Source organism: Ochlerotatus camptorhynchus, unplaced genomic scaffold, assembly GCF_037179485.1.
Source record: "Ochlerotatus camptorhynchus isolate MF236.1 unplaced genomic scaffold, CSIRO-AGI_Acam_v1.1 ptg000037l, whole genome shotgun sequence".
NCBI classification, from domain to species: domain Eukaryota; kingdom Metazoa; phylum Arthropoda; class Insecta; order Diptera; family Culicidae; genus Ochlerotatus; species Ochlerotatus camptorhynchus.
The window spans coordinates 2,734,259-2,750,589 of NW_027040528.1; the positions used below are offsets into that span (position 1 = coordinate 2,734,259).

Here is a 16,331-nt window from a genome sequence, read left to right on the forward strand (position 1 = left end):
CCATTTGGTAGGTAAATCATTCGCTGAATAAAACTAACATTTGTAGTTTAAAGTGTTTGTGTTAACCTTTTCAGCCTCGCAGTCCGAAACTATAAGCACTAGAATATGATCTACCTACGATGGAACACCGCTCGACCTCCATTCTCCGCTTTTTTTTCGAAATTTATTCACAAAATGAGTTCTAATTATGCGTTTAACCGACTAATTCACTCGTTTAATATTCCTGCTGATCATATGTAACCATGTGCACTATTATTTCACTGATTATTGTCGAAAAAACTGGTCAATCTCAATTCTTCTTGACCTTCTTCGCATTTCAAGCTTTCCCTTGATTTGTTTTCCGCCGATCTTGTTTTCCCTACTGAGTACCAATGCTACCGACGCCTACCTGGACCGGGGACTAACGGCTTTAATTCCCTTCCGAAGGAAGGCGTGATCACTGATGTTATGCCTCAGAAAATGCCGACGGCGCCGACTGGAATTGAACCCTCACATTTGAAGCTTACTGCATATTAGCTTATTGCATATTAGCTTATTGCGTGGATTCCTTCCTCAACTTAGTGTTTTAGATGCACTTCCACAGTTATTGATTGAGAGCTTTCGATGCCTGTACCATTTTTGCATTAGTATAATTGTGTAGCAAGTACAATCATACTCTATGCCCAGCGAGCTCGATACATTTTCCAACCCGAAAAATACCTAGACCGGACCGGTGAATTGAACCCTCCAGCATGGTCTTGCTTTGTAGCTGCCCCTTTACCGACTGAGATAAGGGAGGCACGATGTATTTCAGATTTCATGGATCTTCTCTAAAGCCTTGGCAATTCGCTGATGTTCTCGAAACTTCATTAAAATTTATGTAATTGGGTTGTTTAGAGGTATTGAGGTAAATATATATTCGTTATCTGCATTTAAAATGGAACTGAATTTCATAAATTTTGGTACACTGGAACTATTTTAAATAAGTACGATTACATTAGCAAAAGTCACCATCTTATAGCCCCTCGGTGGGACTTTATATGGGAGCGAGCTGTCAACGAATAGCCCTCATATCACATAATACCGTTGCTCAAATTTGTATATCCATTTAAACCCGGAACCAACGACAACAACGAGTTTCGCAAAATACACGATACACAAGCGATTTTACCATAAATCTCTTTGATATGTAAGGACCTGGGACCGCGTTTTTCTGCTCAGTAAGCAGGCCACTGTAACCGACGATCTTTCAAATCCGAAAACTAAAAACTACGAAAAAGTACTTAGGCCTTCATTAAGTTCCACTTTCACGCGACGTTCAATGACGGGGTCCTATCCAGGATTACATATGAAAAATCCAAATCTGGCCAACGCCCACCCTAAACCTAAACCTGTTCTAATCCACCTGAAATGACTAACGAATGGAAGACTTTGACTACCCAGCCATGCAATAGTCTCATTCCGTGCCTTATGGCAACTTGATGATTATATTGCGCTCATCTTTTGGCACCACCCAGGGGAGACTTGGTCCTGTACCCAATGCTTAACTTATCTCCATTCCACTCAGCTACTCGCAATTTCTTGTGATATAGTGGGCGGAATATTATTATATGAGACAATTCAATGCAGACGTCTTTCCAAATTTGGCAGATCGACAGGTAATCGGTGAGTTACCACGATAGTTGCTATTCAACAACTCGACAACGTCCCATCGTCAACGCCTGCTATGAGAATTTCCCATTGCAGACGCCAACGAAATGACGTCCCTGGTTATCGCCTGGTACCTTATAGCACGATGCTAGGAGGCGAACCGGAAGAATCGATGAGCTACCTCTCCCCCTGTCCTAAAAACATTTAAGCTTCCATGAACTTCTAAACTTGCTAATGTTCATGAAACTTCCTTAGCTATCAGCACTTCCCTTAAGTTCCATAGACTTCTATGAAGTTCTCGAAATGTTTCTGAAGATCTCAGCGCTTCTGTAATGTTTTCGAAGTTTTTTTTTCTGAAATGTCTGCAACTTGAAGTCAAAACGAAATAATTAATACAGTTTCATGTTAGATAGCATTTCTAACCAATTCTAAAAATCGCAAACTTCGCGTATGAAGCAACATAAAAACACTTTGAATGTAACAGTTTTATCACAGACAAACAGACGTAACTCTTCATTGTGTATCTTCGTGCACGCATTTAACGGTTGATTTGAATATTATGAGTTACGCGAACTACTCGCCGCAGCGCTGGCATCGGATCACTTTGACGTTTCTGTACATTCTATAGAACTTTTATGCAATATTGTTTGCGAGTTAGCGAACAAGTTTGTTTTCCGCGAGAAGCCCGAGAGATGTCGTTACTGAGGTTCTATGTTTTGAGATACTATGTTTTCAAAGATAACTTTTTCAAAGAGTTACGTCTGTTTGTCTGTGGTTTTATGATTTACACCGAAGTTCTCAAGATTTGACTGAAGTTCATGGTACTGCCCTTCAATTATCGACACTAATTCATAGCTTCTTCAATAGTCTAGACTTTCCTGTTGTTATTAAAACTGCCCAAAAGTTTTTTGAAATTCCTTAAAGTTCTCTAGACTGTCTTTAATTTCTTAGTACAGTCAACTTTGGGCAAATCCCATAGCCCACTCAGTGAAAGGCTTTCATTAGTTGGGCTGAGGTGTCAAGCTAAAAATTGATTGAGTGATACACCGCGATTGATTATTGTCATCCCAATCCTTGAGCAACTATCCAAATTGACCACTTTATCAAGCAGTTTTGGCGTGACTTTCTATCAGCGATTTCACAAAACTGGACCAAATAATTTATATTTTTTATGAAACGCACAAATGTTGGCTACTTTTCTCGAGGTTCTAGAAGAAAAAATCTCAAAATAGGGAAGAGCGCTACTTCGTCGTAATCGCCCATTTCCGTTCTATCGATCAGAAAAGATCAATAATATCAATGATTTAAACGTGCACAAATCAATTATAGGTTTGTTCCGATGCGCTAGCTCATTAGCTACAACATAAATCCTGTTAGAGCGCATTGCATGAATATTTACGCTCATTGTTCTCAAAACAAAAGAAGCGCTCCTAGCGAATCCCCTTTTTCTACGTTTATCCGTAGGACGAAGAAAATCTAATGGCGTTTCAATGCGTTAGGACGGAATTGAAACTCGTAGAACGAATTTAGAATCAAGAAGCAGTGCTAGATTTTAGACAATATCTCAACAATTTGTGACTCTTTATCAAATCCAACGGTACGTATGGAAAGGTGAATAAATTTGCAAGTCATATTTGACAGAAATATTACATTTTTTGTTTAAACTCGTTCAGCAAAGGGAGGTAAAACGCGGGTTGTGCTTAGTAGGACGGAAATTAGATCAAAAACCCTAATGTTTTATTTCAAAGTTCGAGTGGTAGTAAACGTCATTTTAAGTGCTCGAATAAAGTGGTTAATTGTTCATCCATGACCCTCGAAAAGGAATCAGCACTGTCAGAAATGACGTTTGACTTCGATTTAGGTGGGCTACAGCCCAACTAACGGGAGACCAACTAAAACGTAGCCCACTTAAAGATAGCCCAACGAGCGAAATTCGACTGTACTTTTTTATAAGGCTTCGCAAATTTTCCTAATGTTTTATAAACTTTATAAACGCTCACGGAACTTTATCTTAAATCACTATTTTTCCTGAACTTATCTGGACATCCCCGAAGTTTTCTATGGTTACCTGAGGATCTCTAAAGCTGTTTAATGTTCCGGCAAATTTTCTGATTTATATTCATAATTCTCTGACGCTTTTGAAGGTTTCGGATCAACCATAAAATTTTCGGAATATCCCATATTTCCACGGAACTCTTTGTAAGTCGCTGCACATATCCTTAAGTTAATGGGATTATTCTGAAGTTATCTGATCGTCCTTGAAGTACCTGGACCTTCGCTGAATATCATGAAAATATCTAAAACTATCTAAAATTCTTAGAAGTTCTCTGCAATTTCTTAAAGATATAGGTATACTGCCTATAATCGCATATCAGTCCCATATGGAGTTTCGTCAATTTTAAGATAACAACGTTATACACCTAGGGGCATCCCACTCTAAACTTTGTATTTTTCCTAATATACATATAAAAATCTTAGTGATATCTAAGATACCCAAAAATACTTAAAAATACTTAAGAAATATCTAGCGTTAGTTTATTTGCTATGTCAATTTAATTTGCTTGTTTATCCAATGTCAGGCGTTTTGTGTGGATATTGGTTAATTTGTTAAGCAATTAGCATTCATTTGATTAGGAGCGTGATTAGGTGTCCCGGACCATTTTCAGTGTAATCTGTTCACCATGTACCAGAAAGAATTAATTCTGATAGGCATTGGAACCTTTTGTTGTTACTCGTTCGAGTTCCATCATTTGTATAACCAATCTAATAGTGAATTTTGTGTTGTTCTTTTTCCGCTCGGTTCTTGGCTGTGTGACTATGACAATGCCTGATAAGAACATAATTGGATGTACAAAACCATGTGACCATAATATCACCCATATTCTAGTTTACGTCCGGATAGCATTTGAACGAGAATATGGGGGTATTGCGGAAACGCAGATCTCTTAGCTTTAAACCTTCTAAACGCAAAACATGCTTATTACAGTAGATAATAAACCATAAAGGCCATTGGACACAGTATAAGCAACAATCAATACGAAACTAACGATTTTAAATTGGCTCACCACTTTAGTAGCCTATTGGTCCCAAGCAAACGATTAACGTACCCTATTCTAGTTGAAATTCTATTACTACACTATGTTTGTTTTGATTCGCTATGAAAGTTTGACAGATAACATCAGGGGTGTGTGGATTCATGCAGAACATGCAGGGGTGAGTGAAATAGCTTGGGACTGCTTGGGACCGTTGTTCTGGTACTGAGTGAGCCAAAAATAATAATGATTTTCTTCGGGACCCAGTGGTCTTAGAGTTACCTCTATGGTATAAGCAACATAGTCAGAATTAATTAAATGAACGGATTTAGTTTTCTTTATTTTCCTACGTATAATTTAAACAAGTAAAACGTTGAGTTCAATGTGATTTAATAATAACATTATTTTTTCAAAAGGAGAGTCAAAAGGGCCAAAAGCTTCCGGTCAGAAACGAATCACGATCATTCCCATTCAACACCCGATAGATCGACAAACTTTTCTTCCTGCATTTGCTCAGGTCTGCAACACGTTTTCACGGCTTCAGATCCTCGATACTGCAAAAACAAAATCGTAGTCAGATGATTCGCTGCTAGGTAGGTCAACGGTAATTAAAATGTTTAAAAATAAGGTGAATTCCGTCCTGAGCGATGTTTCACGCGCAAGGCGAGATTTTGCGAAGGTACGAGACGGAGAGAGAGAGAGAGAGAAAAGTACTAGTTGTCTCTCTTATGCCATCGCAACCGGTCAACTAATGCACACTCATATCTGAATATACCAATACTCATCATCGCAGGATCTTTGTGCACCAAAAGGGTATATGTGAGCCAATACACACTTTGAGTTCAGTCGATCGGTAAACACCGTTAAACTTGTACTGAAAACATCATTCTTTGTAAGTAGCCCTTGAAGCTTTTTTACATGCTGAATCGCTGAAAAATATAAATTGAATAATACTAATTTATACTCATAATAAAAATACTTAACACTCCTATTTTTATAAATACAAGACGACCGACAACAACAAGTCAACAACAAACACATGCACTAGCAACCGGTCATTAAAAAATAAGTGTTACTTCGATGGAAATTCATAGCAATGGTATAAAATACTTAAAAATACTTAAGAATACTTACGCGGGATTTACAAATATTTTATTGATATTAGATATGAAGTTTAGAGTGGGATGCCCCTAGTTATACACTATTAATTGGCATCTTCTTAAATATTACGTGATAAAATTACGGACTTTGATAATGAAAAATGTGAAAACAACATCAAGTCAGTTTGTCCCATCATGCAAAGTAATCGCATATCAGTCCCATCCTGAAATTCAAACGTCCAGAGGTCAAGTTACAGTTCTGCCTTTTACATCACCTGATTTTTCGGTGATATAACAAAACATGCAAGCTTCATTGCAACTGATTTCAAGTTGAAAGAATTGTCAATTAATTTACTATGATTTTAAAAATATTTACGTGGGAATTGCACTTTGTAACTTCAACTGCCATTTTCCCAATGCCTACTTTTTCCATATGGGACTGATATGAGATTACAGGCAGTATAGTGCTTGGAGCTTTGTTGATGTTCTTTAATCAATTAAGGTAAATTATCGTTCTTAGGGGCTGTTCATAAAGTACGTAGACTAGTTTTAGGGGGGGGGGTTGAGAATTATCCACGACCCATACAAATTTTAAAATTTTTGTATGGACAATTGTCTACGCAGGGGGAGGGGGGGGGTCAAGAATCCTAAAAAACTGTCTACGTAGTTTATGAACAGACCCTTAGTATTTCCGAAATATGTACTCTCAAATTTTCCGGATATTAATATAACTTTTATAGCGTTCCAGAAATTCTCTCGGTGCTTTGCTGAGGTCTCCAGAAATTCCCTGATTTTCACGAAACTTCTTTAAGGTTTCTACAGTTTTCTTGAAATTATTTGAACTACCCTGAAGCTCTCAACTCTATGAAAGATCTTGGTCCTGCTCTGAAATGGAATTCTCGTTGTTAGCAAGCCATATCAAAGTTGTAATAAGTCACTGCCAGAGACTAAAGAGCCTGGATTTATATAAATTCAGGCTCTTTACCAGAGATTATAAATCATTCTTATACTAACTACCAAACCAAAAGGTTGTATATTTATTTCATTGCATACGCAACAAATATTGGCGACGAGAATTTTAAAGAAGCTACGCAAGAAGAAATGTCTCCGGAATTTGAAGCCAATCTTTTACGGATCCTGGAGAACCAAGGTCGACTTCTTGAAGCACTCACAGTTTCCCAAAACACAATGGCACAAGCTAGCTCAAGCAGTTAAAAACAACGGAAGTGGGGACGGTAATACCAACAATCAATACGAAACTAACGATTTTAGATTGGCTCACTACTTGACTAGCCTATTGGTCCCAAGCAAATCGTTTAACGTACCCCATTCCAGTCAAAATTCTAGTACCACACTATGTTTGTTTTGATTCGCTATGAAAGTTTGACAGATAAAATGAGGGGTTATTGGATTTTCCTATGTTTCGAGGGGTGATTCGACTAGCTTGGGACCGAAGATAGTACCAGAGCTGAGCCAAAAAGTTGAGCACGTTTCTTCGGGACCTACTTGTCTTAGAGTTACCTCTATGGTAATACCAACAATCAATACGAAACTAACGATTTTAAATTGGCTCACCACTTTAGTAGCCTATTGGTCCCAAGCAAACGATTAACGTACCCTATTCTAGTTGAAATTCTATTACTACACTATGTTTGTTTTGATTCGCTATGAAAGTTTGACAGATAACATCAGGGGTGTGTGGATTCATGCAGAACATGCAGGGGTGAGTGAAATAGCTTGGGACTGCTTGGGACCGTTGTTCTGGTACTGAGTGAGCCAAAAATAATAATGATTTTCTTCGGGACCCAGTGGTCTTAGAGTTACCTCTATGGTAATACCAACCGGTGGAAACAAACGATTTTCAATTGGCTCACTACTTGACTAGCCTATTGGTCCCAAGCAAATCGATTAACGTACCCCATTCTAGTCAAAATTCTAGTACTACACAATGTTTGTTTTGATTCGCTATGGAAGTTTGACAGATAAAATGAGGGGTTAGTGGATATTCCACTGTTTCGAGGGGTGAATCGATTAGCTTGGGATTGAAAATAGTACCAGAGCTGAGCCAAAAAGTTGAGCACGTTTCTTCGGGACCTACTAGTCTTAGAGGTACCTCTATGGTAATATCAACCGGTGGAAACAAACGATTCCAAATTGGCTCAAGCGAATCGATTAACGTATCCCATTCCAGTCGAAATTCTAGTACTACACTATGTTTGTTTTGATTCGCTATGATAGTTTGACAGATAAAATGAGGGGTTTGTGGATTTTCCTATGTTTCGAGGGGTACATCGATTAACTTGGGACCGAAGATAGTACCAGAGCTGAGTCAAAAAAGTTGAGCACGTTTTTTCGGGACCTTCTGCTCTTAGAGTTACCTCTATGGTAATATCCGAAGGGCGATCAACTTCATAAATCAGCTGAATTGTAAATACACACTTCGGAAAATACACAAAAAATACGTAAATGCGTACACGCTTAAACTAAAATACCCTAATAAAAACATTCAAAAATACCTCGAAAATACTTTGTACATGAAAAATTCATTTCAAAATGACTTTAATACACTTTAATTCACAAAACTTAAAAATTCATAAATACGAAAAAAATAAAAAATACGCCTTTTCAAGTCGGGTAGATAAATCGAAAATACTCAAGTTGACAGCCCCTCGGTAATATCATAGAGGTATAGAATGGATATATACACGGATAGAAATCTCCTTATACCTTTTGGCAAATTTCTATTGCTGATTATTCATAAAATGTATAAGTCAACTAATAAGCAGACGCCTTGCAAAAAGTTTATGAAGATCATGTGTCAAATGAAATGTATAAGCGGTCACACATACCTTTTATGCATTCTTATATGACCTATATGGTTTGTCTTATGGAATGTATAAGGCTGATGTTTGGCAAAAATGTATAAGCGAAACACATGAATAAAATAATTGATTTTCGTTTCGTGTATATATATATAGAATGGAGTACGTTAATCGATTTGCTTGGGACTAATAGGCTAGTCAAGTAGTGAGCCAATTTAAAATCGATAATTTTGTATTGATTGTTGGTAATATCATAGAGGTAATATGCGGCCAAGCCAGCAACATCGGGTTGAACCGAACCGCCAGTATCAAAGTGAGTTCCTGATCGAGTCGTTGTCAAGCGGAATCACAGAATTTTGCTACGATGTGGAAGCTGGAGTTACCTTCATTTGTTAAATACGAGGACCTGTTCGCTGAAGATGCTCGAAGTCTGGATGGACCAATCAATGTCCGACTCTTACTGTGGAACCTCAATACTGTAGCTCACAAGAAATACCTGAGCTTCATACTTCCGAAGAAGCCGAAGGAAATCGATTTCGACGAGACCGTCAAGATGTTGACATCCATCTTTGGAAGACACACATCGCTCTTCATCAAGATATCAGTGCTTACAAGTTCAGAAGAAGCAATCGGACGGTTACTTTACCTACGCTGGGGAGTCGTGAATGAGAAATGCGAGGAATTTAAGCTGAACGAAATTAACGTGGACCAGCTCAAGGGCTTGCTGTTGGTTTGTGGTCTGAATTCATCAAAAGATGCAAATATTCGGACGTCCCTGCTGTCCAAAATCGAGAGTGACAATCCTGCTGCGCCGATGACTGCCATCGACTCCTGAATTTTAAGAGGGACGACACTGATTGAGAAGACGGGAAACAAGCCAACCCCTTATTTGCAGTGAAGCAGTCTCCAAGAGCCAATAGCAACGCCCAGCCCGTTCAGCAACAATCCGAAACTCCGAATTCGCCGTGTTGGAGATGTGGGGAAATCCATTATTCGAAGCAAAGTTGCAACCTATCACAATCACGATCGTCAAACAGCTGATGGTAGTAACATAGAGGTAACTCTAAGACTAGTAGGTCCCGAAGAAACGTGCTCAACTTTTTGGCTCAGCTCTGGTATTCCCCCCTATTCTGCGAGAGTCACGTGACTCTCTCTCACCGGTGAGGTGACAATAGTCACCTCGTGTGAGGTGACTCTCCATTTGATTTGCATGGAGAGTCACCTCACACGAGGTGACAATTGTCACCTCACCGGTGAGAGAGAGAGTCACGTGATTCGCAGAATAAGGGGGATTATCTTCGGTCCCAAGCTAATCGATGCACCCCTCGAAACATAGGAAAATCCACTAACCCCTCATTTTATCTGTCAAATTTTCATAGCAAATCAAAACAAACATTGTGTAGTACTAGAATTTCGACTAGAATGAGGTACGTTAATCGATTTGCTTGGGACCAATAGGCTAGTCAAGTAGTGAGCCCATTTAAAATCGATAGTTTCGTATTGATTGTTGATAGTAACGCTTGGTACATTCCTATCAATGTGCTTGTCGAAGCACTCTCCATGACCATCCATCAAGTTGACGAAATAAGTAAAAAGCAACTAGTGTACCCTAATAAAAATTGTATGGTTAATTTGCTTAACGACGTGTTCTGGGTATCATCCAAACCATTTGTGGAATAGTTCAATGATTTGGGTTATCGTTCGTTTATGGTTATTTTTTATTAGGGAATGTCGTCAGCGGTGGTGATTCATCACCGATCTGGTCATTCCCGACTATCATGACACTCATCTGTGCTCGTTTTGAAGTAGTTGCTGCTTTGCTTGCTTATGTGAGTGTGTTGGTGCGTGATCCCAACAGCTTCCGTTTAATTTTGTCAGCATGAGTCGGTCACAGGGAAGGACATTGTGCTTGTTTCAACTCCAATCTATACGGAAGAAGAAAAAGCACAATTAGACAACATCAAAGACGCAGGGTATCTACTCTGTGAACCAAGTCAGCATCGCAGGTAGAAGGAAATTTATCACTATTCAACTAAACGGAATACCACCGAGACTACATTTGGATAGTGCTGCAGACTTCAGTGTGATTTCAGCGAACGTCTACAAGCAACAACCACCGGGTAACCGCCATCCATCAAAGTAGTGAACGCTTCTGGTGACGACATGGACCTCAAACTGGATTTTTCCTGTACCACCACGCTCAACGACTTTGTCAAGCAAGAAGGGTGTTTCGTCTCCATAGCAAACGATCTGAATCTGTTTGGAACTAATAGCGAATTCGTTTATTATTCAGTTCCAACCTGGATCGGGTATCAAGATTGGGTCTGCTTGTTTTCTGACAAACGTCAGTTTGCTCGTTTGTTTTTAAAACCTAGCTCAGGTTGAGGTTCGCACTGACAAAAAGTTCGGTTTCGCACTGCGGACCCTGTACGAAAAAAAATGTGTCGTTCACACTCAAGCCGATTTTTCGTCAAAAGCGATATTAAAGTTGAATTGGACCGTCTACAAAGCCTAGGGATCATCTCATCGGTCTCTTATTCGGAGTGGGCAGCTCCGAGCGTGTCCGTACGCAAACGTAACGGCAGAGTGAGGATCTGTGCAGACGACTATTCCACTGGACTGAACGGCTGGAACCATCTGTTGTAATTGCCTCAAGATATTTTCGCTAAACTGGCCGATAAGAAGATTTTTACACAGATCGATTTGTCGGATCCCTATGACCATAGCAAAAACAATAAAATTTCTGACCAAAGCACATTACTGCCATCTGGCTCCGTGTTCGTGGGAAATATTTAGCTAAGACATGAACCCGCATGCAAAAGTTATGAATTGGTTCGTGTCTGATCTATTCTAGACAAATTATTTTTATCTAGATCAAAAAATCATATGGTTTTGACAGTTCGATCAGAATTAAGTGTCATGCAAGGGGGGCGACACATCTAAATTTCAAGTCTAGATGCTCAACAAATTTCACACTAGTGAATCAATCTTCGAAAAATCTTATTTCATTTCTCACATCTACTTGTATCGCGCATCATCTTTTTGCAGGAAATCCTCAGAATCGTCATCAATCTTCTTTCTATCTACTTAGCGTGCGCGCAGCTAACCAGAGCAAAACACAATCTTTTCTGCATCGTAGATAAAGTCGTGTCATGTCGGTTTGTCGGTGCCCGTACTCCTGGATGCGATTAAACAGGCGATCAAGCAGCTCGATGTGTTTCTCCAGTGAGCTGCTTGCCACAATGATGTCGTCCAGGTAACAGCTCATGTCCTCAAAGCCCGCAATCATGCTGTCAACAATGTGTTGGATCTCACCAGCTGCAGTCTTGACTCTCGGTGATAAACGATTGAACTGGAAAAACTCCCTCGTGCGTGTTAATTGTCAGCATCTTCCTCGATTCCTTCCAGACATCTACTTGAAGATAGGGCACCGACAAACCGACATGACACTTAATTCTGACTTATGCCCGAAAATCGTAAACGGCCGATTTAAATGTGCAGTGACGCAAATTACCGGCATTATCGGATAGGGGAAACTTTCGCCAACCCAAAAATGGTGTTAGTTTGCGTAGGCGAGCCTTGAGTCACGAGAAAAGGGTTTCCGAAGTTTTGTTCGCAATCGCTGATGTGCTCTTTTCTGTTGTTGGTCGTGATTTGTTCGATTGGTTCCGCTATTTGCGGAGATTCTATCCGCCAGACTATGAATATAGCGACTATAGGAGCCAGATGTCAGTTGTGTGGGTTGTGTGCTTTGGTCAGAAAATTTATTGTTTTAGCTATGGTCATTCGTGTCGGTTTGTTGGTGATCGAGTTTTTCGGATTCGTCATTTGGCGTGGACCCACCGACAAAGCGACATGAAACTTAAACTTAACTCTTGATCGAGAATCCATAACGGCCAATTCAAATATGCAGCGATCCCATCTGTCAAAATCATAGAATTCTTTGTATCTAGATAAAAATGATTTGTCCGCGATAGATTAGACACGACACATTTTTCGCGAACACGGCGACAGATGCCAGTTTTGTGCTTCGATCAGAAATGTCATGGTAATTTGTAAGGTCATTCATGTCGGTTTGTCGGTGGTGGAACCATGTGGAACTGCCCGTTCTCTAACCGCTAAATTCCAGGAAGTCTTGAATCGGTTCAAGGTTTTCGGCTTGAAACGATGACAAGATCCATTAACCTACTTTAACTATATGATGGATGAACGACATGTTCGTTTGATGTAACGAAGTGAAGATTTTATTCGAAGATAAGTCATGGCTAATACTCTTTGGTTTTGTGGACGATAGTGCCACCGACAAACCGACATGACACTTAATTCTGACTTATGTCCGAAAATCGTAAACGGCTGATTTAAATGTGCAGTGATCCGAACTGTCAAAACCGGAGGATTTTTTTTATCTAGATAAAAATAATTTGTCCAGAATAGATCAGACACGAACCAATTCATATCTTTTGCATGCGGGTACATGGCCTAGCTAAATATTTCCCGTGAACGCGAAGCCAGATGTCAGTAGTGTGCTTTGGTTAGAAATTTTATTGTTTTTGGCCATGCATTTCGGTTATAATGCTATGATCGCAATTGGTCGTAGAGCAGTGGAAGAAGCTTTTGAGCCTTTTAAGAGGGAGGCAACAGCAAGGATTGGGCACACGCTTAACTCTACCAAAACGAATGTTAGTTCATGATCGCCGATCGGAGAACTAGCAGAATAATTTGTGTATCTTGGTATAATGCTCACGATCTTACCCGCGAGGTGAAGAGATAGAATAGGATAGGACTGTTACGGATTTCATAACCAGCTGATGTTCCGTAGTTCATACACGAAATCAGTTTGAAGTTGATACTTTTGGTGAAGGATGACTGTTTATCTCTTTGACGTAAATCCAACGGTCTTAAATAAGTAGGAATTATACAACCAGTGCCCAGGAACGTTCGGATGACTAACGGAAAGCCTCATTTTTTTTTTGCATACGACATAATCCAAAATGTTCGCTTCAGTTCATTTAGAATCCAGCGTCATAAGCATCATAGCCAGTAGGCTTATCCCGTTATTAGTCCTAAGCTTAGTATCGAGTTAACTTAGTTTAGTATATATTGGTTTGTTTTGTTCTTCTTCTTCTCCATCTTCTGCCCAACAGCATACCAACTACTCCTGACGGGCCTCTTCCTACCGGACTGGGAACAGTTCCTCGACGAATTCACGTAACAACGAAAACTGAATGTGCTTTATGTTTATATATTGACTTGAAAATCGTCATCAATTGCCAAAGATTAAAAACCAAAATCAACGAAAACAAAAATGTTTCAATAATTCCCTCCCTCTCCACCACGATCAAAACGAATAAATAAATAGTTCCCTAAGACTTACCCTTGTACCGACGATTGGCGCCCTACGAACCGACATCCGGCCCTTTTTCCAGCTGGTCGTACCCGAGGACATACCCCAGCTCGATCCCCAGCACCAGCCGGCTCCACAGCAGGTGCGTCAGGACGAAGAAAAATACGAAGAACGCCACGTCCTTCAGCACCTTGTTGATGGTTTGGATGAACTTGAGGATGATTTGCGAGTACTTTTTGGAAATTCCTCCCAACAGAAAGATGACATCCAGAAAGGACGTCCTGGTTTCGTAGGTTTTCAGCAGGAAAACCTCCACCATTTCCCAGCCGAGCAGCAGAATAAAGACATTGCCGCCGATCAGGTGTTGCTGATCGATGGCAAACAGCAGATAGATGACTATGGCCATCACGGCCAGGTGGACCCGGGTACGAAGGAATTTAACTAGTGCCGTCTCCGGTACCGGTGGCGGTGGTGGCTGAGTGGGCATAGGGCCACTTTGATCTGCACCGAGAGGCAGGTTTAGGAGGGAAAATATGTCACCATTGGCCAATGGGAATCCTCCGGGTAAGGCAGTGGCGAACGGTTGCCGTTCCGGCTGCAGGTATTCATCGCGCTCGACTTCCGGGTCCGGATAGATGACCTCCGGTGGTTTTACGGTGAAATCCTCTGAAAATAGTCATCGGTGATGATTCGGGATCACAAGGGGGTGAAATCTTCTTACCTGCAGGCGGTTCATTGTGTTCTCGACCTGTTATCTTGGTCAGCCGATTGTTGGAGTTTTCGAGGATGCGTTTTCTTCGTGCCTCTCGGCGCGCTGCTAGCAAATCGACTGGATCCGAGTTTTGCGCTTCCGGCACTGGTTCCGACGGCTGGGCTTCCATTTATAGGAGAAAATGGGACAATTTCTGTTATAATTATTTTTCTAATTTCTGACCGAGTGACGACGTCGGACGATGATTATCTTGGTTGTTTTCATGAAGTTCGACTTTTTGGTCCGATTTTTTTTGTCGATATGAAAGACATATTGCGGTACGCAGCCAGATAGCACGGCTCGCATCTCGCAAGGCGCCCGTAGAACAGTTTCAGCTGTCATTATCACTCTGCACACTATTTCAAAACTTCCACAAATTTTGGGTAAAGTCCACCTAGATGAATTAAAACTGAACCTATCCAAAAATGAGTAATCTAAGCTGGAGTGACAAGTTATCAAATGGACAACATCGACCTGAATCCAATCGATGTTGTTCATTTGTCAACTGGTCACTCCCAACTTAGTTTACCAATTTTTGGGTATGTTCAATTTTGATCGAACTGAGTGTATCCTACTCAAATTTGGGTTGTTTTGAAATAGCGTGTCTGGGATCTGGAAGCGTGCGCTTGTGTTAGTATATACCAATCGTCGAAGAGTTTTTCAGTTTTCCAAAGTGTTTTTCTTCGTACGCGGATCGGGAATTTGTGGCGAGTTTTGTGCGTTTATCGTGGAAAATAGTGGCCAAATCGTTTCGGTAATCCGGTTTCGTCGGTGCGAATAATGTGCTAGCTCTCGGACGCGTCGCGGTTTGAACATTCTAGCGTCGGAAGTGATGATTTTGGACGAGATAAACATCTCCACCCAGGAGCTGCAAGCGTTGGCTTTGCTCGACAGGTTCGTATCGTCGGATCTTCCGCGAGCTGGGACGGAGCCCGGTTATGTTTGTACCGAACGTTTCCGGGATTCGATTCAGTTGGCGATCAATAACTGAGTATTGAATTATTATTCTAATCACCCAAATTGTTTATCACTCTCTCTTCCAGCCGCCAATATGGATTCCTCAAGCTATCGGCCTTGGAAAATGAGAAGAAAAAGGTTCTTGTGTTGAAGGTAATCGTAGTTTATTCCAACCCCAGCCAGTCCCAAAACCCTAACCGGAAAAATCTTACATTATAGGCCGTCAAGTACCTGGAGCGGATGTTGATCCAGGCTCAGAACCAGAAGGAGCAACAGAGCAAAGCCTCGACGGATGGAGCGTCATCCGATTCGTCGTCGCCTTCGGAATCGGACGTGAAAATCAAAACCGAACTCAACTCCTCTGGCGGTGGCGGCGGCGGTGGTGACGACGGCTGCGGCGCTGATGACGCGATGAAGGTGGATGAACATCTTCCCGCAGATATCATGTCCGATGTGGACATGAAAGATCTGTCGGAAAAGGTGGTGAAGACCGAATCGGGTGAAGAAGACGCGAAAGTGACGGGGAAGAGTTCGGATCCGGTCGGGGGGGATCGGACGGAATGCGCGGGTGGTGGTGAAGTGGCAGTAGCCGTGGTGAAGGATATCAATATCGATCCGAAGACGTACTGTAAGCTGGGTCATTTTCACCTGTTGCTGGAGGATTACGAGAAAGGTAGGTTTCGGAGACAGAACTGC

At 40.9% G+C, this 16,331-nt stretch overlaps 2 protein-coding genes across 2 annotated transcripts in view; one reads left to right on the forward strand and one right to left on the reverse strand.

Annotated features, from left to right (window-relative positions):
- Positions 1-13,913: 13,913 nt before the first annotated feature.
- Positions 13,914-14,860, reverse strand: LOC135710823 (uncharacterized). Its single transcript, XM_065233517.1, has 2 exons — positions 14,649-14,860; positions 13,914-14,593 (listed from the first exon to the last, which is right to left on the reverse strand). Exons 1-2 carry the CDS (start codon positions 14,806-14,808, stop codon positions 13,980-13,982), a joined length of 774 nt encoding a protein of 257 aa, XP_065089589.1. The 5' UTR covers positions 14,809-14,860; the 3' UTR covers positions 13,914-13,979.
- A 482-nt stretch (positions 14,861-15,342) lies between these two features.
- Positions 15,343-16,331, forward strand: part of LOC135711155 (histone demethylase UTY-like) — a 269,948-nt gene continuing 268,959 nt past the window's right edge. Inside the window, exons 1-3 of the mRNA XM_065233900.1 lie at positions 15,343-15,572; positions 15,722-15,788; positions 15,855-16,308. Of these exons, the coding sequence (XP_065089972.1) occupies positions 15,511-15,572; positions 15,722-15,788; positions 15,855-16,308 (583 nt within the window). The 5' untranslated portion in view covers positions 15,343-15,510. The remainder of the gene's footprint in view (positions 15,573-15,721; positions 15,789-15,854; positions 16,309-16,331) is intronic.